The 26037-nt window shown below is 49.3% G+C and overlaps 1 protein-coding gene across 3 annotated transcripts in view; it reads left to right on the top strand.

Annotated features, from left to right (window-relative positions):
• slc25a16 (solute carrier family 25 member 16) overlaps positions 1 to 25505 on the top strand; it is a 105128-nt gene extending 79623 nt beyond the window's left edge. Inside the window, exons 7-10 of one of the 3 annotated variants that reach the window (XM_038821931.1) lie at positions 4972 to 5038; positions 9747 to 9909; positions 18431 to 18499; positions 25064 to 25505. In XM_038821931.1, the coding sequence (XP_038677859.1) occupies positions 4972 to 5038; positions 9747 to 9909; positions 18431 to 18499; positions 25064 to 25316 (552 nt within the window). In that variant the 3' untranslated portion in view covers positions 25317 to 25505. Of the gene's footprint in view, positions 1 to 4971; positions 5039 to 9746; positions 9910 to 18430; positions 18500 to 24216; positions 24879 to 25063 lie in introns of those variants that run through there. The other 2 variants (XM_038821932.1, XM_038821933.1) reach the window with 2 other exon arrangements.
• The last annotated feature ends 532 nt before the right edge of the window (positions 25506 to 26037 follow it).

Genomic DNA, 26037 nt, shown 5'->3' on the forward strand with positions numbered 1-26037 from the left:
TGACTCCTCCACTCTTTCTGATTTGTCTGGCATCCAGTACTGAATGAGCAGAAGGTTCTCCCAATGAAGTATCGGGATCACCAAAGCCATTGTTTCTGGTCCCTATCACAAACTCCCTTTTCCCGTCAGTGATTCTATTCCTCTACCTGGAAAATATCTGAGGATGAACCACATCATTCTCAACCCTGGTCTTGTATTTGACTCCAGCATGAGTCAATCAGCCACACATCTGTCCATCACAAGCACCGCCTGCTTCTACCGTGGTAACATTTAAAAAAAAAATTTTTATTGAAAAATTTTGTATTTATACAACAATATCGAACCATAATAAAATACCAACAATAACAATAATAGCAATCATAAACATTCGCCCATCCTCAATGAACAACACAACATATTAACAACAACTTAAATTAACACAATGTTAAGTTACATAACCATAGAAAAAAAATAGAAACTACAATAAGGCTCAAAATACTGCTAGTCACCCTCCTAAAGAAGGCCCTGGGGATGAAGATGGGCAGGCACTGAAAGAGGAACAAGAACCTCGGAAGCACCGTCATTTTGACGGACTGCACCCTCCCCGCCAACGACAATGGCAGCATGTCTCACCTCTTGAACTCCTCCTCCATCTGATCCACAAGCCTGGTGAAATTATGCTTGTGAAGAGTCCCCCAGCCCCTGGCCACCTGCACCCCCAGGTACCTAAAACTCTTCCCTGCCCTCCTAAGCGGGAGCCTACCAATTCCTTCCTCCTGGTCTCCAGGGTGCACCACAAATACCTCACTCTTGCCTAGATTTAGTTTATAGCCTGAAAAGGTCCCAAACTCAGCTAGCAGCTCCATCACCCCCGGCATCCCTCCCACGGGTCCGCCACATACAGTAACAGGTCATCGGCATACAACGACACCCTATGTTCCTCCCCACCTCGCACCAAACCTCTCCACCTCCCTGAATCCCTCAACGCCATCGCCAACGGCTCGATTGCCAATGCAAACAACAAGGGGGACAGGGGGCAAACCTGCCTGGTCCCTCGGTAAAGCCGGAAGTAGTCCGACCTCCTCCCATTCGTGGCCACACACTCCATCGGGGCCTCATATAGCAGCCTCACCCATCTAATAAACCCTTCACCAAATCCAAACCTCCCCAACACCTCCCATAAGTACCCCCACTCCACTCTATCGAAGGCTTTCTCCGCATCCAGCGCCACCACTATCTCAGCCTCCCCCTCAATCGCCGGCATCATGATGACATTCAACAATCTCCGCACATTCATGTTCAGCTGCCTTCCCTTCACAAAAGCTGTCTGGTCCTCGTGTATAACCCCTGGCACACAGTCCTCTATCCTGGTGGCCAGGATTTTTGCCAGCACCTTGGCATCCACATTGAGGAGAGATATGGGCCTGTATGAACCACACTGCTGGGGGTCCTTGTCCCTCTTTAAGATTAACGAAACCAGCGCCCGCGACATCGTCGGGGGCAAAGTCCCCCCTTCCCACGCTTCATTAAGTGTCCGCACCAGCAAGGGGCCCACTAGGTCCACAAACTTTTTATAAAATTCCACCGGGAACCCATCCGGCCCCGGCGCCTTCCCTGACTGCATCTGCCTGATCCCCTTAACTAGCTCCTCCAGCTCAATCGGCGCCCCCAACCCCTCCCCCTGCTCCTCCTGCACCTTCGGGAAAGATAGCCCGTGGAGAAACCTCTCCATTCCCCTCCTCTCCACCGTTGGCTTCGACCGGTACAGTTCCCCGTAAAAGTCCTTGAAGACCTCATTCACCTCTACCCCCTTCCGCACCACATTCCCACTCTTGTCTCTCACTCCAGTAATTTCCTTAGCCGCATCCCGCTTGCGGAGTTGATGAGCCAGCATCCTACTCGCCTTTTCACCATGTTCATACACTGCCCCTTGTGCCCTCCTCCACTGTGCCTCCGCCTTTCTAGTGGTCAGAAAATCAAATTTAGCCTGTAGGCTGCGCCTCTCCCCAAACAGTCCCTCCTCTGGTGCCTCCGCGTACCTCCTATCTACCTCCAGCATCTTCCCCACCAGTCTATCCCTCTCACTCCCCTTGCTCCTCTCCCTGTGTGCCCGGATGGATATCAGCTCCCCACGAATCACTGCCTTCAGGGCTTCCCAGACCATCCCCACTTGGAACTCCCCCGTATCATTCACCTCGAGGTACCCCTCAATACTTGCCCGGACCCTCCTACACACCTCCTCCTCTGCCAACAACCCCACATTCAACCGCCACAACGGGCGTTGGTCCCGCACCTCCCCCATCTCCAATTCCATCCAATGCGGAGCGTGGTCGGAGATTGCAATGGCCGAATATTCGGCCTCCTCCACTCGGAATCAGTCCCCTACTCACCATGAAGAAATCTATCCGACAATAAACCCTATGTACGTGGGAGAAGAAAGAGTACTCCCGTGCCCTCGGCCTCACAAACCTCCATGGATCCACCCCTCCCATCTGGTCCATAAACCCTCTCAGTACCTTGGCCGTCGCCGGCCTCCTACCCGTCCTTGAACTGGACCGATCCAGTGAAGGATCCAACACCGTATTGAAGTCCCCCTCCCCCCCCCATAATCAGACCTCCCGCCTCTAGATCCGGGACCTGTCCCAGCATACGCCTCATAAAGCCCGCATCGTCCCAATTTGGGGCATACACACTAGCAAGTACCACCTTCTCTTCCTGTAGCCTGCCCCTAACCATAACATACCTACCCCCCTTATCCGCCACCACCTCAGATGCCTCAAACGACACATTTTTCCCCACCAGAATCGCCACTCCCCGGTTCTTCACATCCAACCCAGAGTGGAAAACCTGCCCCACCCACCCCTTCCTCAGACGGACCTGGTCCGCCACCTTCAGGTGGGTCTTCTGAAGCATTGCCACATCTGCCTTTAGCCCCCTCAGATGAGCAAGTACCCTCGACCGCTTCACCGGCCCATTCAATCCTCTCGCATTCCAGGTGACCAATCAGATCAGAGGGCGTCCCACCCCCCTCCCCCGTCGACTAGCCATAGCCCGTCGACTGCCCGCCCCAGGCCCCACAGCGACAACACCTCACCTCTGTCCCCCCGGCCCACACCAGCTCCTTTCTGACCCTGACAGCAGCAACCCGGTATTCCCCTTCTCTCCCCCCCCCCCCCCCCCCCCCCCGGCTAGGAATTCTCCTAGCCGCGAACCATCCTCCATTGTACTTCCGTGGGTCAGCTAACTTCTGCTGACACCGGAAACTCCCGCCAATAACCCGACCCCTCCCAAAGTGGGATCATCCCCCATCCTGTCCCTCCTACAGGCACCGCTCCAGCGCGGGGAAGAACCAGTTAAGGTGCCCCCCCCCGTCATCGTCTCCACCCCCCAGCCCCGCAACGCGGAAAACCAGAGGAAAGCCCGCGCTTTCGCACTGCCCCACCACACCCTTTTGACGCAGCTCCCAAATACCAGCCCCACTCCATACCCCCAACTCGATATAGAATACAACAAACCCCCCCAACCCTCCCCGCAAGATACAAAACTCAAACAATGCCCCCCAACAAAAAACAGAACAACACCCCAATAAATAACCATATCAAAATTACAAAAGTACAGAAAAAGAGAACACAGCAACAGCAGAAACCAACAATAAAGCATTACAACCGACCCCGCAACCCCCAACCCCTAGTTCGAGTCCAGTTTCTCCGTCCGCACGAAGGCCCACGCCTCCTCCGGGCAATCAAAATAATAATGCCGGTCCAAATAAGTTACCCACAGGCGCGCAGGCTGCAACATTCCAAACTTTATCTTCTTCTTGTAGAGCACCTCTTTCGTCCGATTAAACCCGGACCGCCGCTTAGCCACCTCCGCACTCCAATTCTGGTAGATCCGTACTACCCCATTCTCCCAATTGCTGCTCTTCACCTTCTTGGCCCAGCGCAGCACACACTCCCGATCACTGAACCGGTGGAACCTCACCAGCACCGCACGCGGGGGTTCGTTCTCCTTGGGCCTCCTGGCCAGTACTCTGTGGGCTCCCTCCAGCTCCAGGGGCAGATGGAAAGATCCTGCCCCCACTAGCGAGTTCAGCATCATGGCCACGTAGGTTGTCAGATCCGACCCCTCCAGCCCCTCCGCAAGGCCCAAGATCCTCAGATTTTTCCACCTCATGCAGTGATCAAGCTCCTCAAAGCGGTCTTGCCATTTCTTGTGGAGTGCCTCGTGTCCCTCCACCTTACTCACGAGGACTACGGCCTCCTCCTCTCGATCTTCGATCCTTCATAAAACTTCAGCTCATCCAGACATCTACTGCCTGCGTCCTCTAACTTGCACCAAGTCCCGTTCACCCATCACCCCTGTGCTCTCTGACCTTCATTGGCTTTCAGTCTGACGATTCCTCAGTTTAAAAGTTCTCTTCCTTGTTTCCAAAACTGTCCCTATCGCTATCAGCATCTCCAGCCTCACAAGACTCTGTGATCTCTGCTCTCCAATTCTGAGCTCTTGTGCATCCTCCGTTTTAATCGTTCCATCCTTGGTAGCTGTGCCGATGGGAAAGATTCAGTTACCCGTCAGAGCTGGAGATTCATCAGCGGCACACTTACACTGGGGTAAGACCGTTCACCTGCTCAGTCTGTGGGAAGGGATTTGCTCACTCTTCCCATGTTGTGACGCACCAATGTATTCACTCCAATAACAAACCTTTGAATTGTGATGCCTTAGGGATATTTTACTACATTATAGGTGCGATATAAATGCTCAGAATCCTCCTCCCTGGAGTTGCTGCTCCTTGGGGTCACTTTACAACAATATGTGATAGAGCCTCCCTGTTGCAGGTTGAGAAAAGTCGTAAGACTTTAACCCGTTGCTCAGAGAGTTGCTGTTGCTGGGTTAATGGAGGCTGTTTGACTTTGTTTTTGTATAGTTGTGGCTAACCATTGATTGAATGAGGAAATTTATTAATGTTCCAATTTTTTTTCTCCTGTTTATAAGGAGGGAGGATTTCGAGGGTTTTACAGAGGTCTGACTCCTACTATCATTGGCATGGCTCCATATGCAGGTATTCTGAGGGCTCAAGGAACATCTACTTTTCTTCATCGATGCTTTTAATAAACATTTTCGTAAGGACTGAGGGCAATGGTGCATTTAAAACCTCCCACTCAGCCCTCCGCTTTCACTTGTAATAGCAAATATGAAGATGATGAACTGCTTCATCACAAAGATTATTTTTTTCCTTCACTTGTTATCCATCCGAATTGCCCTTATGAAGGTCGTAGGGAGACATAGGAGAGGCTTGCTTGACCATTTCAGAGAGCAGTTATAGAACCAGCCACATTGCTGTGGGTTGAGAGTCACATGTAGGCCTGACTGGGTAAGAACAGCAGATTTCTCCCCTAAAAGATATGAATGGACCTTCATGGCAATCCAGCCAGCTTTTCAATCCAGATTTAATTAATTGAATCTAACTTCCCGGCAACTGTGATAGGCTTTGAACTCAGGTTTCTGGATCATCGCCTCAGGCTTATTAGTCCAGTAACATAACCATTATAAGAACATAAGAACTAGGAACGGGAGTAGGCCATCTGGCCCTCGAGCCTGCTCCGCCATCCAATGCGATCATGGCTGATCTTTTTTGGACTCCGCTCCACTTTCCCGCCCGAACACCATAATCTTTAATCCCTTTATTCTTCAAAAAACTATCTAACTTTATCTTAAAAACATTCAATGAAGGAGCTTCAACTGCTTCACTGGGCAAGGAATTCCATAGATTTACAACCCTTTGGGTGAACAAGTTCCGCCTAAACTCAGTCATAAATCTACTTCCCCTTATTTTGAGGCTATGACCCCTAGTTCTGCTTTCACCCGCCAGTGGAAACAACCTGCCCGCATCTATCCTATTTATTCCCTTCATAATTTTATATGTTTCTATAACAGGGGTGGGCAAACTTTTCCGTGCAAGGGCCACATTCAGAAATTCACAATTTTAAAGGGCCGCATAGTATATTAAGTAAAATAATTACTTCACCCGGTTATGATTCTGGGTGCCTCATATAGAACATAGAACATAGAACAGTACAGCACAGAACAGGCCCTTCGGCCCTCGATGTTGTGCCGAGCAATGATCACCCTACTCAAGTCCACGTATCCACCCTATACCAGTAAGTAACCCAACAGCCCCCCCCCCCCCAAATTAATCTTAAAAAAAAAAAATTTTTGAAATAAAAAAAAAAAATTTTTTTTTTTTTTAATGACTTGGTGGGCCGCATAAATACCTTTGGCGGCCCGCATGCGGCCCGCGGGCCGTAGTTTGCCCACCCCTGTTCTATAAGATCCCCCCGCATCCGTCTAAATTCCAACGAGTACAGTCCCAGTCTACTCAATCTCTCCTCGTAATCCAACCCCTTCAGCTCTGGGATTAACCTCGTGAATCTCCTCTGCACACCCTCCAGCGCCAGTACGTCCTTCTCAGGTAAGGAGACCAAAACTGAACACAATACTCCAGGTGTGGCCTCACTAACACCTTATACAATTGCAGCATAACCTCCCTAGTCTTAAACTCCATCCCTCTAGCAATGAAGGACAAAACTCAATTTGCCATCTTTTTTTTTGGAAATATTTTTTATTGAGTTTTCATATTTTATATCCAACAAATTATTAGAAAGAAAAACATGCAAAAATTAACATGTATATTTACAGGCAAGCATCTTCATAATAACAACTGTGGCCACCCCCTTTAACCGGCATACATATTTAACATTCCCCAATATGGTCGAGGCACATGTTTATAGGCATTTATTTACAATTTGGTTTTGGGCCTTACCTTGCCATCACACTGTCGCTTGCGGCTTTGTCCTTCCTTTTTTTTTGGAATAATTTTTATTCAAGTTTTCAACAACAAATTTTATCACAACAGAGAAAAACAGTAACCCCTCCCCTCCAATACAAAAACAATAAATTAACAAGAAAAAGAAATAAGCATAAAACCATGAGAACAAACCCTCATAACAAACCCGTAGCCCCCCCACCCCGGGCTACCTTCCCCCGATTCCCGTCCATTTTCCCCTGATTCTTGGCCACCCGGCTATTCTTCCTCTTGTTCGTTGGCCACAAACAGATCCTGGAACAATTGCATGAATGGCTCCCATGTTCTGTGGAAGCCATCGTCTGACCCTTGGATGGCGAATTTGATTTTCTCCATTTGGAGAGATTCCGAGAGGTCGGACAGCCAGTCTGCAGCTCTGGGTGGTGCTGCTGACCGCCAGCCAAACAGGATTCTACGGCGGGCGATCAGGGAGGCAAAGGCAAGGGCGTCCGCCCTCCTCCCCAGGAATAGATCTGGCTGGTCTGAAACCCCGAAGACCGCCACTATCGGGCATGGCTCCACCCTCACCCCCACCACTTTGGACATAGCCTCGAAGAAGGCTGCCCAGTACTCCACAAGTCTGGGGCAAGACCAGAACATGTGGGCGTGGTTGGCCGGGCCTCTTTGGCACCGTTCCCATTCACCTGTTGCACCTGTAAACCAATTTTTGTGACTCATGCACTAGTACACCCAGGTTTCTCTCCACAGCGGCATGTTTTAATATTTTAATCATTTAAATAATAATCCCTTTTGCTATTATTCCTACTAAAATGGATAACCTCACATTTGTCAACATTGTATTCCATCTGCCAGACCCTAGCCCATTCACTTAACCTATCCAAATCCCTCAGTAGACTTCCGGTATCCTCTGCACTTTTTGCTTTACCACTCATCTTAGTGTCGTCTGCAAACTTGGACACATTGCACTTGGTCCCCAAGTCCAAATCATCTATGTAAATTGTGAAGTTGTGGGCACAACACTGATCCCTGAGGGACACTACTGATTGCCAACCAGAGAAACACCCATTAATCCCCACTCTTTACTTTCTATTAATTAACCAATCCTCTATCCATACTACTATTTTACCCTTAATGCCATGCATCTTTATCTTATGCAGCAACCTTTTGTGTGGCACCTTGTCAAAAGCTTTCTGGAAATTCAGATATACCATATCCATTGGCTCCCCGTTATCTACTGCACTGGTAATGTCCTCAAAACATTCCACTAAATTAGTTAGGCACGACCTGTCCTTTATGAACCCATGCTGCGTCTGCCCAATGGGACAATTTCTATCCAGATGCCGCACTATTTCTTCCTTGATGATAGATTCCAGCATTTTCCCTACTACCGAAGTTAAGCTAACTGGCCTATAATTACCCGCTTTCTGCTTGCCTCCTTTTTTAAACAGTGGTGTCACGTTTGCTAATTTCCAATCCGACGGGACCACCCCAGAGTCTAGTGAATTTTGGTAAATTATCACTAGTGCATCTGCAATTTCCCTAGCCACCTCTTTTAGCACTCTGGGATGCATTCCATCAGGGCCAGGAGACTTGTCTACCTTTAACCCCATTAGCTTGCCCATCACTACTTCCTTATAGAGATTATAGAGAAATACAGCGCAGAACAGGCCCTTCGGCTCACGATGTTGTGCCGAACTTTTGTCCAAGGTTAATCATAGATCCTAGAATTTTGGACACTAAGGACAATTTATCATCGCCAATCCACCCAACCTGCACATCTTTGGACTGTGGGAGGAAACCGGAGTACCCGGAGGAAACCCATGCACACACGGGGAGGATGTGCAGACTCCACACAGACAGTGACCCAAGCCGAAATCGATAACGGTCAACTCAAGGTCCTCGCCTGTCATAGCCTCATTTCCATCAGTCACTGGCATGTTATTTGTGTCTTCCACTGTGAAGACCGACCCAAAAAACCTGTTCAGTTCCTCAGCCATTTCCTCATCTCCCATTATTAAATCTCCCTTCTCATCCTCTAAAGGACCAATATTTACCTTAGCCACTCTTTTTTGTTTTATATATCTGTAGAAACTTTTACTATCTGTTTTTATATTCTGAGCAAGTTTACTCTCATAATCTATGTTACTCTTTTTTATAGCTTTTTTATTAGCTTTCTGTTGCCCCCTAAAAATTTCCCAGTCCTCTAGTCTCCCACCAATCTTTGCCACTTTGTATGCTTTTTCCTTCAATTTGATACTCTCCTATATTTCCTTAGATATCCACGGTTGATTTTCCTTCTTTCTACCGTCTTTCCATTTTGTTGGTATAAACTTTGCTGAGCACTGTGAAAAATCGCTTGGAAGGTTCTCCACTGTTCCTCAACTGTTTCACCAGAAAGTCTTTGCTCCCAGCCTACTTTAGCTAGTTCTTCTCTCATCCCATTGTAATCTCCATTGTTTAAGCACAAAACACTAGTATTTGATTTTACCGTCTCACCCTTCATCTGTATTTTAAATTCCACCATATTATGATTGCCCCTTCCGAGAGGATCCCTAACTATGAGGTCATTAATCACTCCTGTCTCATTACACAGGACCAGATCTAGGACTGCTTGTTCCCTCATAGGTTCCATTACATACTGTTCTAGGAAACTAACGCGGACACATTCTATAAACTCCTCAAAGCTGCCTTGACCGACCTGGTTAAACCAATCGACATGTAAATTAAAATCCCTCATTATGTGACTGCTCAGGCATAGAACCCATGATAAAAGTATATACATCTAAGTTTTCTCCTGCACACTCTATGCTCACCTATTTTATGGCCCTCATCTAGTTCCTTCTGTTCATAGGTTGCTTTAGTCAAAAGTAACAGTTGATAATTGATTTTGTTTTGGACATTTTGTTATTCCACATGTTTACTTTGTATTAAATACTAATTTCAGGAATTTCGTTCTTCACTTTTGGCACATTGAAGAGTGTCGGCCTCAATCAGGCTCCTGGCATTCTTGGAAGACCTTCTTCTGACAATCCAAATGTCTTGGTTTTAAAAACCCACGTCAACTTGCTGTGTGGTGGAATAGCAGGAGCGTTTGCTCAAACAGTGTCGTAAGTGTTCATGTGCATAATGGGGAGGAGAGGCCGGGGAATATAGGCCATACCAATCCCACTGCTCCAAAAATATTTTAGAGTAGATAATTGGCAAAAAAAAAACAGTTCTCGGATAGAGAACTAGCAATCCTTTCATCCAAATTCCAAAGAGGTGAAACAAGTCATCAGATTGCGCCGGTTCCCATGTGGGGCTTGCACAGTGGGACATAGAATCAGGAGTCAGTCATTCTGCACCTTCTGTCTGTTCCACATTGTATTATGTCATGGCTAATCTGCATCTCAACACCATCTATTCTACTTGTTTCCATAACTTAATATACTTAGCAAAAAAAAATCCTTCAAACTCATTTTTAACATTTTTAGCAGCTTTTAGGGAGGTAGTTCGAATTTTGCACTCTGCTCCGTTTGAAGAAGTGCTTATTCACATAATTGTTGCGTGTTCTGGCTCTCCTTTATGCTCCGACCTGCTTGAGTCATTAACCTTTTTATTTATTTTTCATATCTGCCTCCTCGTGTTTACTGAATTCTGTACTTTGCCCCCTAAATCTCTTTGTTGATCCATAGTTCCTTGCTTCCCGCCATTGAGAAATGTTTCTATAAATAGCTCCCTTGGGTCAAAGTGGACGACATTTCACTTTCCCACATTAAGCTCTATCAGCTGTGGTTCTTACTCAGTTATGTCAACTTCCTTTGCAACTTTCAGCTTCTTGTGCCACCTGACACATTCTAACCAACAAATAAACTAACTCATCTTTTAAAAAAAATATTTCTATTGAACTTTTAACATTTTATGCCAAATATTTACAAAGCAAAACAAAACGAACACGCTTATAAACAAAAGAAAAAATTCCAACCGACAACTGTAACAATAATGTAAACAATAATGAAAATACAACTCCCCCGGCACTAACCGCTTACAATGAGCAACTCCTTAAAGTGCAATATGAATGGTTGCCATCTACGGTAGAACTCATCAGCCGACCCCCTCACTTGACCTTCCCGAGGTACAGAAATTCTATCAAGTCACCTAGCCACACTGAGGCACTAGGCGGTATCGCCTGCCTCCTACTCAGCAGAATCCTCCTCCGAGCAATCAACAAAACCCTGGCTGGTCTGACGCCCCAAATATAGCTAGTAACGGACAGGCCTCTGAGTCAACATTCAGGAATGCCAATCCGGTGCTGAAAAAAGATCCCCTAAAGCCCACCAATTTGGAACAGGACCAGAAAATGTTTGTACGGTTCGCAGACTCTCTCAAACACCGCTCGCACCTATCCTAAACCCCGCAAAAACACACACACACACACACACACACACAAAATACACAAGGCTCATAGATTACCTGGCGCCACAACTTCCCCCACCCCTCCCACCAAACAAACAAACTAAACTCACTGTGTCCCACCCCACCTGGCCCAAAGAGTCGTAGCCTCTCTCTCTTTCTCCCCCCTCCCCCAACTCCACTCCTGTTCATTTGCCACCCACACTCCGTATTGTTAGGAAAGTGGCCCCCACCCGTGGTCCTCTTCCAGTACTCCTCAAGAACACCCTCCCCATCCCTCCTGACCCACTCTCTTCACCAATGTGCCCAAACCCCAACAACATTAAATAGCTTCTCTCCCCTCAAGGAAACATAGCAATCACCCCTTCTTACTGCCCAGATCCCCAACAGAACAAAAAGGCACATAGGTATACTGCACAAACACTCCCCTTCATTCACAGAGTCCCAAACAGTTCTCAGACCGGTCCCAGCTTCTCTCTGATGAAGGCCTCTGTCAGCTCCAGTGTGTCGAAAAAGTAATCTTTCGAGTCCATTGTAACCCACAGTCACACCGGGTACACCATTCCAAATCACACACTCTTGCTATAAAGCACAGCCTTCATCTTGTTGAAGGCCGCATGTCTCCTTGCCAGCTCAGTTCTAATGTCCTGATATATCCGCACCGTGTGCCCATCCCAGTCAATGTTCCGGATCTTTATAGCCCACTCCAAGACCCTCTCTTTCCTTTGATAGGTGTGAAAGTGGATAATCACCGCCCACAGTGGCTTGTTCAGCATTGGCTTCTGCCTGAGCGCCGAATGAGCTCTAACCAACTCCGGAAGGGAGAACAACTCATCCCCTCTCACCAACCGAGAGAACACCGTTGAGCCCTCAGCTTCCTCAGCAACCCCACAAACCTGAGGCGCAATCGCCTTGACCTGTTCTCAACATCCTCCAATTTTATGTTCAGGCCTTTGTTGCTCTCCACCACGAGCAGTAACTCTGCTTCCAGCGAGGTAAACCTCATGCTGCGACAAGGCCTCGCCCACACCCTTCAAGGTCGAATGCACTTTTACCACATTCAAAGTCTTTATAAGCTGTTCATGAATCAGGCCCAAAGCTTCCTCAACAGTGGCTTTAAATTATTCCTTTATAAGAACATAAGAACTAGGAGCAGGAGTAGACCATATGGACCCTCGAGCCTGCTCCGCCATTCAATGAGATCATGGGTGATTTTTTGTGGACTCGGCTCCACTTTCCGGCCCGAACACCATAACCCGTAATCCCTTTATTCTTCAAAAAACTATCTATCTTTATCTTAAAAACATTTAATGAAGAAGCCTCAACTGCTTCACTGGGCAATGAATTCCATAGATTCACAACCCTTTGGGTGAAGAGGTTCCTCCTAAACTCAGTCCTAAATCTACTCCCCCTTATTTTGAGGCTATGCCCCCTAGTTCTGCTTTCACCCGCCAGTGGAAACAACCTGCCCGCATCTATCTTATCTATTCCCTTCATAATTTTATATGTTTCTATAAGATCCCCCCTCATCCTTCTAAATTCCAACGAGTACAGTCCCAGTCTACTCAACGTCTCCTCGTAATTCAACCCCTTCAGCTCTGGGATTAACCTAGTGAATCTACTCTGCACACCCTCCAGTGCCAGTATGTCTTTTCTCAGGTAAGGAGACCAAAACTGAACACAATACTCCAGCTGTGGCCTCATTAACACCGTGTACAATTGCAGTGTAACCTCCCTAGTCTTAAACTCCATCCCTTTAGCAATGAAGGACAAAATTCCATTTGCTTTCTGAATCACCTATCGCACCTGTAAACCAACTTTTTGCAACTCATGCACGAGCACACCCAGGTCTCTCTGCATAGCAGCATGTTTTAATATTTTATCATTTAAATAATAATCCCTTTTGCTGTTATTCCTACCAAAATGGATAACCTCACATTTGTCAACATTGTATTCCATCTGCCAGACCCGAGCCCATTCACTTAACCTATCCAAATCCCTCTGCAGACTTCCAGTACCCTCTGCGCTTTTTGCTTTACCACTCATCTTAGTGTCATCTGCAAACTTGGACACATTGCCCTTGGTCCCTAACTCCAAATCATCTATGTAAATTGTGAACAATTGTGTGCCCAACATAGATCCCTGAGGGACACCAGTAGCTACTGATTGTCAACTAGAGAAACACCCATTGATCCCCACTCTTTGCTTTCTATTAATTAACCAATCCTCTATCCATGCTACTGCTTTACCCTTAATGCCATGCATCTTTATCTTATGCAGCAAACTTTTGTGTGGCACCTTGTCAAAAGCTTTCTGGAAATCCAGATATACCACATCCATTGGCTCCCCGTTATCTACCGCTCTGGTAATGCCCTCAGAAAATTCCACTAAATTAGTTAGGCATGACCTGCCCTTTATGAACCCATGCTACGTCTGCCCAATGGGACAATTTCCATCCAGATGCCTCGCTATTTCTTCTTTGATGATAGATTCCAGCATCCAGCAGTGGTTAGCACAGTTGCTTCACAGCTCCAGGGTCCCAGGTTCGATTCAGGCTTGGGTCACTGTCTGTGCGGAGTCTGCACGTCCTCCCCGTGTGTGCATGGGTTTCCTCCGGGTGCTCTGGTTTCCTCCCACAATCCAAAGATGTTCAGGTTAGGTGGATTGGCCATGATAAATTGCCCTTAGTGTCCAAAATTGCCCTTAGTGTTGGGTGGGGTTACTGGGTTATGGGGATAGGGTGGAGGTGTGGGTTTGGATAGGGTGCTCTTTCCAAGAGCCGGTGCAGACTCGATGGGCCGAATGGCCTCCTTCTGCACTGTAAATTCTATGAAATCTATGAAATCTATGAAACATGTGGACATGGTTTGCTGGGCTCCCTGAGCACCTAATACACCTGTCCTCGGTCCCAAAAAACCGGCTCATCCTTGTCCCGGTCATATGAGCCCTATGCAGTACCTTAAACTGTATGAGGCTAAGCCTCGCACACGAAGAGGAGGAGTTCACCCTTTCTAGGGCATCCGCCCACATCCCCTCCTCAATCTCCTCACCCAGCTCCTCCTCCCATTTATCTTTCAGCTCCTCCACCGAGGCCTCGTCTACTTCCTGCATCACCTAGTACACTTCCGAGATCCTCCCCTCTCCAACTCATACCCCCGAGAGCACCCTGTCCTGGACCCCACGCGGCGGCAGCAGGGGGAACCCCGCCACCTGCCGCCTGACAAACGCCCTTACTTGCATGTACCTAAAGGTGTTCCCTGGGGGGAGCCTGAACTTCCCTTCCAGCTCACCCAGGCTCGCAAACTTCCCGTCTATGAACAGGTCCCCCAGCCTCCTGACACCTGCCCTGTGCCAACTCAGAAACCCGCCATCAATTCTCCCCGGAACAAACCGGTGGTTCCCCCGTATCGGGGACCCCATCGAGGCCCCCACCATTGCCCCCAAATCTTGAGGGTAGCTGCCACCACCGGGCTCGTGATATACCTTGTCGGAGGGAGCGGCAGCGGCGCCGTTGCAAGCGCTTCCAGGCTCGTACCCACACAGGATGCCATCTCCAGCCTCTTCCATGCCGCCCCCTCCCCGTCCATTACCCACTTACGCACCATCGCTGCGTTGGCAGCCCAATAATACCGACAGAGGTTGGGCAACGCCAGCCCCCCCCCCATCCCTGCCCTGCTCCAAGAACACCCGTCTCACCCTTGGAGTCCCGTGTGCCCACACAAACCCCGTAATGCTCCTGTTAACTCGCCTGAAAAAGGCCTTCGGGATAAGGATGGGGAGGCACTGGAGCAGGAACAGAAATCTTGGGAGTACCGTCATCTTGACTAACTGTACCCTACCCGCCAAAGACAGCGGCAACTTGTCCCACTTCTTAAACTCCTCCTCCATTTGCTCCACCAGCCTTGTGAGGTTTAGCTTATGCAAGGCCCCCCAGCTCCTGGCTACCTGAACCCCCAAGTACCTGAAGCTCCTCTCCGCCCTTTTCAGTGGGAGCCTCCTGGTCCCCCAGGTGTACCACAAACAGCTCGCTTTTCCCAAAGTTAAGCTTATACCCTGAGAAATCCCCAAATTCCAGGAGAATCCCCATCACCACCGGCATTCCCCCCACCGGGTCCGCCACATACAACAATAGGTCATCCGCATAGATTGACACTCGGTGCTCCTCTCCCACCCCGGACCAGCCCCCTCCAATCCCCCGACTCCCTCAGCGCCATAGCCAGAGGTTCAATTGCCAGCGCAAAAAGTAGGGGGGACAGGGGACACCCCTGCCTCGTCCCTCGGTATAGTCGAAAATACTCCGACCTCCCCTCATTCGTGGCCACACTCGCCATCGGGGCCTCATACAACAGCCTCACCCAACTGACAAACCCCTCCCCAAACCCGAACCATTCCAGCACCTCCCACAAGTACCCCCACTCGACCCTATCAAAGGCCTTCTCCGCATCTAGCGCCACCACTATCTCCGCCTCCCCTTCCACCGCCGGCATCATAATAACGTTCAACTCTGTTTTGAATCTTAACACCTCGATCAGTAACCTCTCCTAAGTTATATTTCCTCTTAACTTTTCTCCTAATTTTCCTTGTCGTTGAACCCATACCTTCATGTAACAACCTTCCGCGTCGCTGACCATTTATGTTTTTACTTCCCGTTTTGTTCCTTTTAGTATTACTGGGCCTATTCACTGAGCTCCCCATAGTCACTGTACCTTGTACTGTCGCCCTTTTTGATTTTTGACTATGGCTCCTCTGCCTTACACTTTCCCCCTTCCGGCCTTTTGTTTCTGTCCCTGTTTTACTACCTTCTGACTTCCTGCATTGGTTCCCATCCCCCTGCCACATTTATCTCCTTGCTCTGCTGCGTGGCAGCCACCCCACCACCCCCTCCCGCAAGTTTTTTTGAGGGGCTACCCCCCTGAGCCCTTCGCCTTGGGCTTCTTCGTTGACAATTTCTACATGCCTCCACTGGGCGGGAGTTCACCAGATCAATTAACTGGGTGTGGACACCAAAATGCCCTGAAAAAACGGGTAAAAGAAATCACAAACAAAGACCCTGACAGGAGTCACTTTTTGTATGTCTTGCTCTTGCATGACATCACCGGAAGTTCACTCGAGCCTTTTACCCAAGTCAAATATATTATATATAATAAATATACTGAAAAGCTTTGTGCCCAGCCTGGGGAAAACCATTTGTCCTTTTCTGCCAAATTGAGCACAGATCCATTATTCCACCTCCTGGCCAATTTTCTATTCAAGCCGTTTATCTCCATTTCATGTGCTTCAATTTTTCAGTTTCTTATGTGGAATCTAGTTTAATGTCTTCAGGTGTATAGAATTAGATACTCCCTAACAGAGCAGTATTTGTTACCTCATCAAAAATAATCAACAAGATTTATCCTTTTCAAATCCGTGCTGGCTCTCAGATTAGCTCGTATTTGTTCAAGTCGCAGTCACTCTGGCCCGGGCGGCAAGGCCAGCCCTGGCCCAGGCAGCAAGGCGAGCCCTGGCCCGGACGGCAAGGCGAGCCCTGGCCCAGGCGGCAAGGTGAGCCCTGGCCCGGGCGGCAAGGCGAGCCCTGGCCCAGGCAGCAAGGCGAGCCCTGGCCCGGACGGCAAGGTGAGCCCTGGCCCGGACGGCAAGGCCAGCCCTGGCCCAGGCGGCAAGGCGAGCCCTGGCCCAGACAGCAAGGCGAGCCCTGGCCCGGACGGCAAGGCAAGCCCTGGCTCGGACAGCAAGGCGAGCCCTGGCCCGGGCGGCAAGGCGAGCCCTGGCCCAGGCGGCAAGGCGAGCCCTGGCCCGGGCGGCAAGGCGAGCCCTGGCCCGGGCGGCAAGGCGAGCCCTGGCCCAGGCAGCAAGGCGAGCCCTGGTCCAGGCAGCAAGGCGAGCCCTGGCCCAGGCAGCAAGGCGAGCCCTGGCCCGGACGGCAGGGCGACCCCTGGCCCGGGCGGCAAGGCGAGGCCTGGCCCAGACAGCAAGGCGAACCCTGGCCCAGACAGCAAGGTGAGCCCTGTCCCAGGCAGCAAGGCGAGCCCTGGCCCGGGCAGCAAGGCGAGCCCTGGCCCGGACGGCAAGGCGAGCTCTGGCCCGGGCGGCAAGGTGAGCTCTGGCCCGGACAGCAAGGTGAGCCCTGGCCCAGGCGGCAAGGCGAGCCCTGGCCCGGGCAGCAAGGTGAGCCCTGGCCCAGGCGGCAAGATGAGCCCTGGCCCAGACAACAAGGGGAGCCCTGGCCTGGACGGCAAGGCGAGCTCTGGCCCGGGCGGCAAGGTGAGCTCTGGCCCGGACAGCAAGGTGAGCCCTGGCCCAGGCGGCAAGGCGAGCCCTGGCCCGGGCAGCAAGGTGAGCCCTGGCCCAGGCGGCAAGATGAGCCCTGGCCCAGACAACAAGGGGAGCCCTGGCCTGGACGGCAAGGCGAGCCCTGGCCTGGACGGCAAGGCGAGCCCTGGCCCGGGCGGCAAGGCGAGTCCTGGCCCGGGCGGCAAGGCAAGCCCTGGCTCGGACAGCAAGGCGAGCCCTGGCCCAGGCGGCAAGGCGAGCCCTGGCCCGGGCGGCAAGGCAAGCCCTGGCCCGGGCGGCAAGGCGAGCCCTGGCCCGGGCGGCAAGGCGAGCCCTGGCCCGGGCGGCAAGGCGAGCCCTGGCCCGGGCGGCAAGGCAAGCCCTGGCTCGGACAGCAAGGCGAGCTCTGGCCCGGGCGGCAAGGCGAGCCCTGGCCCGGGCGGCAAGGCGAGCCCTGGCCCGGGCGGCAAGGCAAGCCCTGGCTCGGACAGCAAGGCCAGCCCTGGCCCGGACAGCAAGGCGAGCCCTGGCCCGGGCGGCAAGGCGAGCCCTGGCCCGGGCGGCAAGGCAAGCCCTGGCTCGGACAGCAAGGCCAGCCCTGGCCCGGACAGCAAGGCCAGCCCTGGCCCGGACAGCAAGGCAAGCCCTGGCTCGGACAGCAAGGCCAGCCCTGGCCCGGGCGGCAAGGCCAGCCCTGGCCCGGACAGCAAGGCGAGCTCTGGCCCGGACAGCAAGGCGAGCTCTGGCCCGGGCGGCAAGGCCAGCCCTGGCCCGGACAGCAAGGCGAGCTCTGGCCCGGGCGGCAAGGCCAGCCCTGGCCCGAGCACCAATTTGGACCTGGTAATAGTTTTATATAAGCTTTGGAAAACTGCTTATGGACAAACCTTATCATTAACACTTTTTTCATTTTCAGCGGAAATATTTCTAACATATTTTCATGGATCGTGTTGAATTTTTATGTTGCAGATACCCTCTTGATGTGGCTCGGAGGCGAATGCAGTTAGGCTCCATTCTGATTGAAGCTGATAAATATGTGTAAGTACAATCTATTAATGTACAAAGACGTTTCTAATAATGGTAGGGGAATGTGATATGACGAGATTCTCGTTCCTCCTCTTTGCCACACAATTAGACAATCTTTAATAGCATTCTCATTGCTGAATCCCCCACTATCAACATCCTTGGGGTTACGCTAGACCAGAAGCTGAACTGGACCAGCCACATAAATACTGTGGCCCAGCTCAGAGACTGGGAATTCGACAGTAAGTAACTCACCTCCTGACTCTCCACCACCTACAAGACACATGCCAGGAGTGGGAATACTCCCCACTTGCCTGGATGAGTGCAGCTGCAACAATACTTAAGAAGCCTGACACCATCCAGGACAAAGCAGCCTGCTTTTCGGTTGGAACTCTCTCCAGCACCTTCAACATCCACTCCTTCCACCACACAGTAACAGCAGTGTGTACAATCTACAGGATGCACTGCAGGAACTCACCAAGGCTCCTTTCACAGCAGCTTCCAAACCCACGGCCACTAGGGCAGCATGGTAGCACAGTGGTTAGTACTAAAGCTTCACAGTGCCAGGGTCCCGGGTTTGATTCCGGGCTTGGATCACTGTCTGTGCAGAGTCTGCACGTTCTCCGTGTGTCTGCGTGGATTTCCTCCGGGTGCTCCGGTTTCCTCCCACAGTCCAAAGATGTGCAGGTTAGGTGGATTGGCCATGCTAAATTGTCCCTTCATGCCCAAAAGGTTGCAGCTTGGGTGGGGTATGGGGTTAGGGCGGGGGAGTGGGCCTAGGTCGGGTGCTCTTTTGGACGGTCAGTGCACACTTGATGGGTCGAATGACCACCTCCTGTACATATAGGGTTTCTCTGATTCTTCTAAGTCTGGCAGCATCTTTGGGGAGAGAAACAGAATTAATGTTTCAAGTCCAGTATGACTTTTCGTTGGAACATCAACTCATGCGGGTCTCAACATTAATTCTGTTTCTCTCTCTATTGATGCTGCCCGACTTGCTGAGTATTTCCAGCATTTCTGTTTATATTTCAGATTTCTGGCACTTGCAGTCTGTTGCTTTTATTTTAGTTCAATTTTAATGTTTGAATGCAAGAGACGGGGAACAGAAAATGTATAAGATACTAGAATCCCGCACAAAAAGCAGAAAGAAAAATTCAGTCTAAATCTGAGAATGCAGCTTCACAAATTAGGCCAGCTTTCCAAGGCTCAGAGTGTTCAGAGAGATTAGCACAAGACTATAGGAGTGAAACCTACTTGAATACATTCATCTATTTAGATCGCCTCCTGGTGGCTTTATTTGCGTTCTTCTATTTCATCAACTGAGATGCTAAAAATTGGGAAAGATTCAGACCTGAGCCATGTTATCCAAATGCCATCCAACTCATTGACCAATGTCCAGTGGTCACTCTCTCTCATTCCCTCCACCTCCTATGGGGAAAGGACACTTAACTAACAGTCCGTAGCCAATATTAATCATTACAAAGATTCCTCAATGGCCGTAACCATCTGGTTAATTCAGCAAGGAAACTTAAATTGTTGGAGTCGTACAGAACTTTGGTGAGGCTACAGCTGGAGTTCTGTGTGCAATTCTGGTTGCCATATTATAGGAAGGATGTGATTACACTGGTGGGGGTGCAGAGGTGATTCACCAGAACGTTGCCTGGGATGGAACATTTTTTAATAATCTTTATTGTCACAAGTAGGCCACATTAACACTGCAATGAAGTTACTGTGAAAAGCCCCTCGTCGCCACATTCCGGCGCCTGTTCGGGTACACGAAGGGAGAATGTCCAATTCACCTAACAAGCACATAAAGAGAGGTTGGATAGGCTTGAGCTGTTTTTGCTGGAGCAGAGAAGACTGAGGGACAACCTGATCGAGGTGTATGAGATTATGAGGGGCATGGACAGGGTGGATAGGAGCAGTTGTTCCCCTTAGTTGAAGGGTAAGCAGGAGGTTAAGCAGGGATTTGAGGATAAGGTTTTTTACCCTGAGGGTGGAGACTGGAATGCACTGCCTGGGAGGGTAGTAGAACATAGAACAGTACAGCACAGTACAGGCCATTCAGCCCACGATGTTGTACCGGCCATTAATCCTAATCTAAGGTCAACCTAACCTACACCCCTTCAATTTACTGCTGTCCATGTGCCTGTCGAAGAGTCGCTTAAATGTCCCTAATGACTCTGACTCCACCACCTCTGCTGGCAGTGCATTCCACACACCCACCACTCTCTGTGTAAAGAACCGACCTCTGACATCTCCCCTATACCTTCCTCCAATCACCCTAAAATTGTGTCCCCTTGTGACAGCCATTTCCACCCTGGGGAAAAGTCTCTGGCTATCCACTTTATCCATGCCTCTCATCACCTTGTACACCTCTATCAAGTCACCTCTCTGCCTTCTTCGCTCCAGTGAGAAGAGCCCTAGCTCCTTCATCCTTTCTTCATAAGACATGCCCTCCAGTCCAGGCAGCATGTTGATAAATCTCCTCTGTACCCTCTCCAAAGCATCCACATCCTTCCTATAATGAGGCGACCAGAACTGGACACAATACTCCAAGTGTGGTCTAACTAGGGTTTTATAAAGTTGCAGCAAAACCACACGGCTCTTAAACTCAATCCCCCTGTTAATGAAAGCCAGCTCACCATACGCCTTCTTAACAACCCTATCAATCTGGTTGGCAACTTTGAGGGATCTATGTACGTGGCCCCCAAGATCCCTCTGTTCCTCCAGACGTCCAAGAATCCTGCCTTTAACCCTGTATTCAGCATTCAAATTCGACCTTCCAAAATGAATCACTTCACATTTATCAAGGTTGAACTGCATCTGCCACTCCTCAGCCTAGCTCTGCATCCTGTCAATGTCCTGTTGCAACCTGCAACAACCCTCAACACTATCTACAACTCCACCAACCTTTGTGTCATCAGCAAATTTACTAACCCACCCTTCCACTTCCTCATCCAAGTCATTTATAAATACCACAAAGAGCAGAGGACCCAGAACAGATCCCTGCGGGACACCACTGGTCACTGACCTCCAGGCAGAATATTTTCCATCCACTACCACTCACTGTCTTATTTCGGCCAGCCAATTCTGTATCCAGACAGCCAAATTTCCCTGTATCCCATGCCCCCTAACTTTTTGAATGAGCCTACCATGGGGAACCTTATCAAATGCCTTACTGAAATCCATGTACCCCACATGCTCGACCCGACCTTCATCAATGTCTCTCGTCACATCCACAAAGAATTCAATGAGGCTTGTGAGGCATGACCTGCCCCTCACAAAGCCATGCTGACTATCTTTAATCAAACTATGTTTTTACAATATTTTGCTCACCACAGACGTAAGACTGATGTGTCTGTAATTCCCAGGGATTTCCCTATTCCCTTTCTTGAACAGGGGAACAACAAATGCCTCCTTCCAATCATCCGGTACTACTCCAGTGGAGAGTGAGGACGCAAAGATCATCGTTCACGGTGCAGCAATTTCCTCCCTTGCTTCCCATAGCAACCTTGGGTATATCCCGTCAGGCCCAGGGGACTTATCTATCCTGATGCTTTTCAAAATTTCCAGCATATCCTCTTTCTTAATATCAACCTGTTTGAGTCTATTAACCTGGTTCACACTGTTCTCATGAGCAACAATGTCCCTCTCTCCAGTGAATACTGAAGCAAAATATTCATTTAGGGCCTCCCCCATCTCCTCAGACTCTCAGCACAAGTTCCCTCCACTATCCCTGATCGGCTCTACTCTCACTCTGATCATCCTCTTATTTCTCACATAAGTGTAGAACGCCTAATTGGGATTTTCCCTAATCCTTCCCACCAGGGCATTTTCACGCCCCCTTCGAGCTCTCCTCAGTCCATTTTTGAGTTCCTTCCTGGCTACCTTGTAACCCTCTAGAGCCGAGTCAGATCCTTGCTTCCTCAACCGTACGTAAGCTTCCTTCTTCCTCTTGACCAGAATCTCCACTTCTCTTGTCATCCAAGGCTCCTTCACCTTACCATTCCTTCCTCGTCTCAGTGGGACAAAACTATCCAGCACTCGCAGCACCTCTACATGACTATGGTAAAGGTCAAGGAGTTGTGGTCACTGTCACCGAAATGCTCTCCCACCGAGACATCTGACACCTGGCCTGGTTCGTTGCTCAGCACCAAGTCCAGTATGGCCTCCCCCCTAGTCAGCCTATCTACATATTGAATCAGGAATCCTTCCTGTACACACCTGACAAAATCTGCTCCATCCAAACCATTTGCATTAAGGATGTTCCAGTCAATATTAGGGAAGTTGAAGTCACCCATGACAACAACTCTGTTACTTCTGCACTTTTCCAAGATCTGCCGCCCAATCTGTTCCTCTATCTCTCTGCTGCTGTTGGGGGGTCGATAGAAAACTCCCAATAAAGTGACTGCTCCTTTCTTGTTTCTGACTTCCACCCATACTGACTCAGTAGACAAACCCTCCTCAACTACCTCCTTTTCTGCAGCTGTGGTGCACTCCCTAATTAACAGTGTCACTCCCCCTCCTCTTTTACCACCCTCCCTATTCTTCTGAAAACATCTAAGCCCAGGAATATCTAACAAACATTCCTGCCCCTGTGAAATCCATGTCTCTGTAATGGCCACAACATTGTAGTTCCAAGTATTGATCCATGCTCGAAGTTCATCTCCCTTATTCCTGACACTCCTTGCATTGAAACAGACACACTTTAACCCAATCCACTGCGTGCAACTTTGCCCTATCAACTATCTATCCTTCCTCACAGATCTGCTGCATGCTATTTCTGCCTGTTCAACAGCTACCCTATTCTCTGATCCATAGCTCTGGTTCCCACCCTCCTGCCAAACTAGTTTAAACCCTCCCGAAGAGCTCTAGCGAACCTCCCACCCAGGATATTGGTGCCCCTCCATTTTAGGTGCAATCCGTCCTTCATGTACAGGTCCCACCTTCCCCAGAAGATATCCCAATGATCCACATATCTGAAGTCTTCCTTCCTGCACCAGCCCTGTAGCCACGTGTTCAGCTGCACTTGCTCTCTGTTCCTTGTCTTACTTGCACGTGGCACCTGTAGCAATCCTGAGATCACTACTCTGCTTGTCCTGCTCTTTAGCTTACAACCTAACTCCCTAAAATCACTTTTTAGATCCTCATCCCTTTCTTAGCTATGTCATTGGTGCCTATGTGCACCACGACTTCTGGTTGCTCCCCCTTAAGAACCCTGTAGATACGATCCGAGACATCCCTGGAACCCGGGAGGCACCATACCTTCTGGGAGTCTCGTTTGTGACCACAGATTCTCCTATCCATTCCCCTAACCATTGAGTCTCCTATCACTATTGCTTTTCTATTCTCCCCCATCCCTTCTGAGCCACAGAGCCAGGCTCAGTGCCAGAGACCTGACCGCTAGGGCCTCCCCCCCCCCCCCCCCCCCCCCCCCCCGGTAAGTCATTCCCCTCAACAGCATCCAAAACGGTATTGTTGTTTTGAAGGGTAAAGGTGGGTTGCGGCAGATCTTTAAAAAAGCACCTGGATGAGCACTTGGCACGTATTACATTCAAGACAATGGGCTAGGTGCTGGCAAATGGGGCGAGGTAGGCAGGCAGGTCAGATGTTTTTCATGCGTCAGTGCAGACTTGATGGGCCGAAGGGCTTCTTCTGTGATTCTGCTTGTGACACTGGTGTATTTACACAGTGAATAATTTCCTGTTTAACCTCCTTTTCTCCTTTAGCACAATGAGTAAAACACTGAAGTATGTCTACAAGATGCATGGTATAAAGCAAGGCCTGTACCGGGGCCTCACTCTCAATTACATCCGCTGTATCCCATCTCAGGCTGTGGCATTTACCACCTACGAGCTCATGAGACAAGTTCTTCATCTGAACTGAGGACATTTCAGGATGTTAATTCGGACTATCAAATCCAGTGTCACAGTTCTAGGACTCTTAATCATAAGAACATTTCCACAGTGGGCACAGCTCTGGTCAGATGTGTACACTAAACTATTATTATTTAATTCAGCAATTGATGGTGATGAACATTAAAATTCAGCATCAGCATGCTTTGTATTTTTAGGTATGCATACATTATTGCTGTCTTCCGCTGCACCCCCCTCATTTCACCGGGCTAGATATCCTGTTTCCGTTCCTGCACACCAGCTCCAAGGGGCAAAGATGAGTTTAATATGGGCAAAAAATTGGACCTATTATTGGCGGCAACAGTTGTCTGTTAACTTTATGTATCAATGTTTTATCAATCTGTTCATCATGTGTGCAAATATAACTTCTTGATGAGGTTTCTTTGATCAAATATTTGGTGAATGTGCATTTTTAAACACTAATAATTGTAAACTCTGGCAATTGATGCTGCAGTAAACCTTTGTGAATATTTGTAGATATGTCCTTGAGATTGTTTCTGTTCTGGGAACAATTATTATGATCAATTCCTCGTTCTCTGGATGGTAACAGTAAACTTCCAGGGATTTTGATGCAGATTTCTTCAGAGCATAACTTCAAATGAAAACCATTGCATTTTCTAATTCTGTCCTGTTAGTACCAAATCTTCTGTGTGTTGTGCAGGAATCATGTGCTCCAGTGGCTACTATCCCTCTGTCCAAATGGGTGCCACATCTACCAAAGAGATCTGTCCCTTGAGTGCAAGGCCACATCAGCTGTCCTGTCCAATCTTCATGTTGCTGCCTGCTTGTGTGGAGGATTAATATCGACAGGGCCTGGTCATCTGGAATGTAATGCCCAAAAATCGGCCATCCGCTGCACTGATCTCTACCAGTGCTTGTGTTCCACGAACCTCTCTTCCCCCTCCTCCAGTTAGCAAACCCTTCTATTCCTTTCTTGTCCATGTTTGCCCAGCGTCTCCTTTTAATCTGTGTACTTGCCTCATTTAGTCCATGTAGGGGTTGCAAACTGCAGTCTCCAGGAATTGAAGTAAAGGACTAAAAATAAAGGATACTGCGGACCTGGGAGAAAAACAATGGGGCATTAAAAAATTGTTCTGATTTCATCTTCTCTTGCCTGGTTTTGTTTATTGGTTAGAAAAAGTGTTGGCGATGTGTGACAAGGCTTCTTTGACAGATGGTTAAGAATCGGTTAGTTAGGCAATGAAGACTCTTTCCAATTGGCATTGGGAAGACTGGATGCTGAGAGGAGAGGCCATGAAATCGTCGAAGTGGAACCAAGGGAATGGGTGGAGGAAGGAGATGACTTGCTGGAACTCGGGAAGATGTCAAAGCAGAACCGCAAGCAAAGAAATTCAGGGTTGTGCTGATCCTGTGCTTTGAGGTATTGTCTCTTTCAAACTGGAACTATGTTCATCCCTCTACCTTGTGGAGCAATATGTGGCTGGGGAGAAAGAGACTGCTGATGTTGGAGTCCCTGCTCCTCATGGTATAAACCTTATAAAATAGTTCCACAGCATCATGGTGGCACAGTGGTTAGCATTGCTGCCTCACAGCGCCAGGGACCCGATTACAGCGCCAGGGACCCGATTTCAGCTCCGGCCTTGGGTGACTGTGTGGAGTTTGCACTTTCTCCCT

This window comes from Scyliorhinus canicula, chromosome 16 (assembly GCF_902713615.1).
Source record: "Scyliorhinus canicula chromosome 16, sScyCan1.1, whole genome shotgun sequence".
In the NCBI taxonomy this organism is placed as follows: Eukaryota; Metazoa; Chordata; class Chondrichthyes; order Carcharhiniformes; family Scyliorhinidae; genus Scyliorhinus; species Scyliorhinus canicula.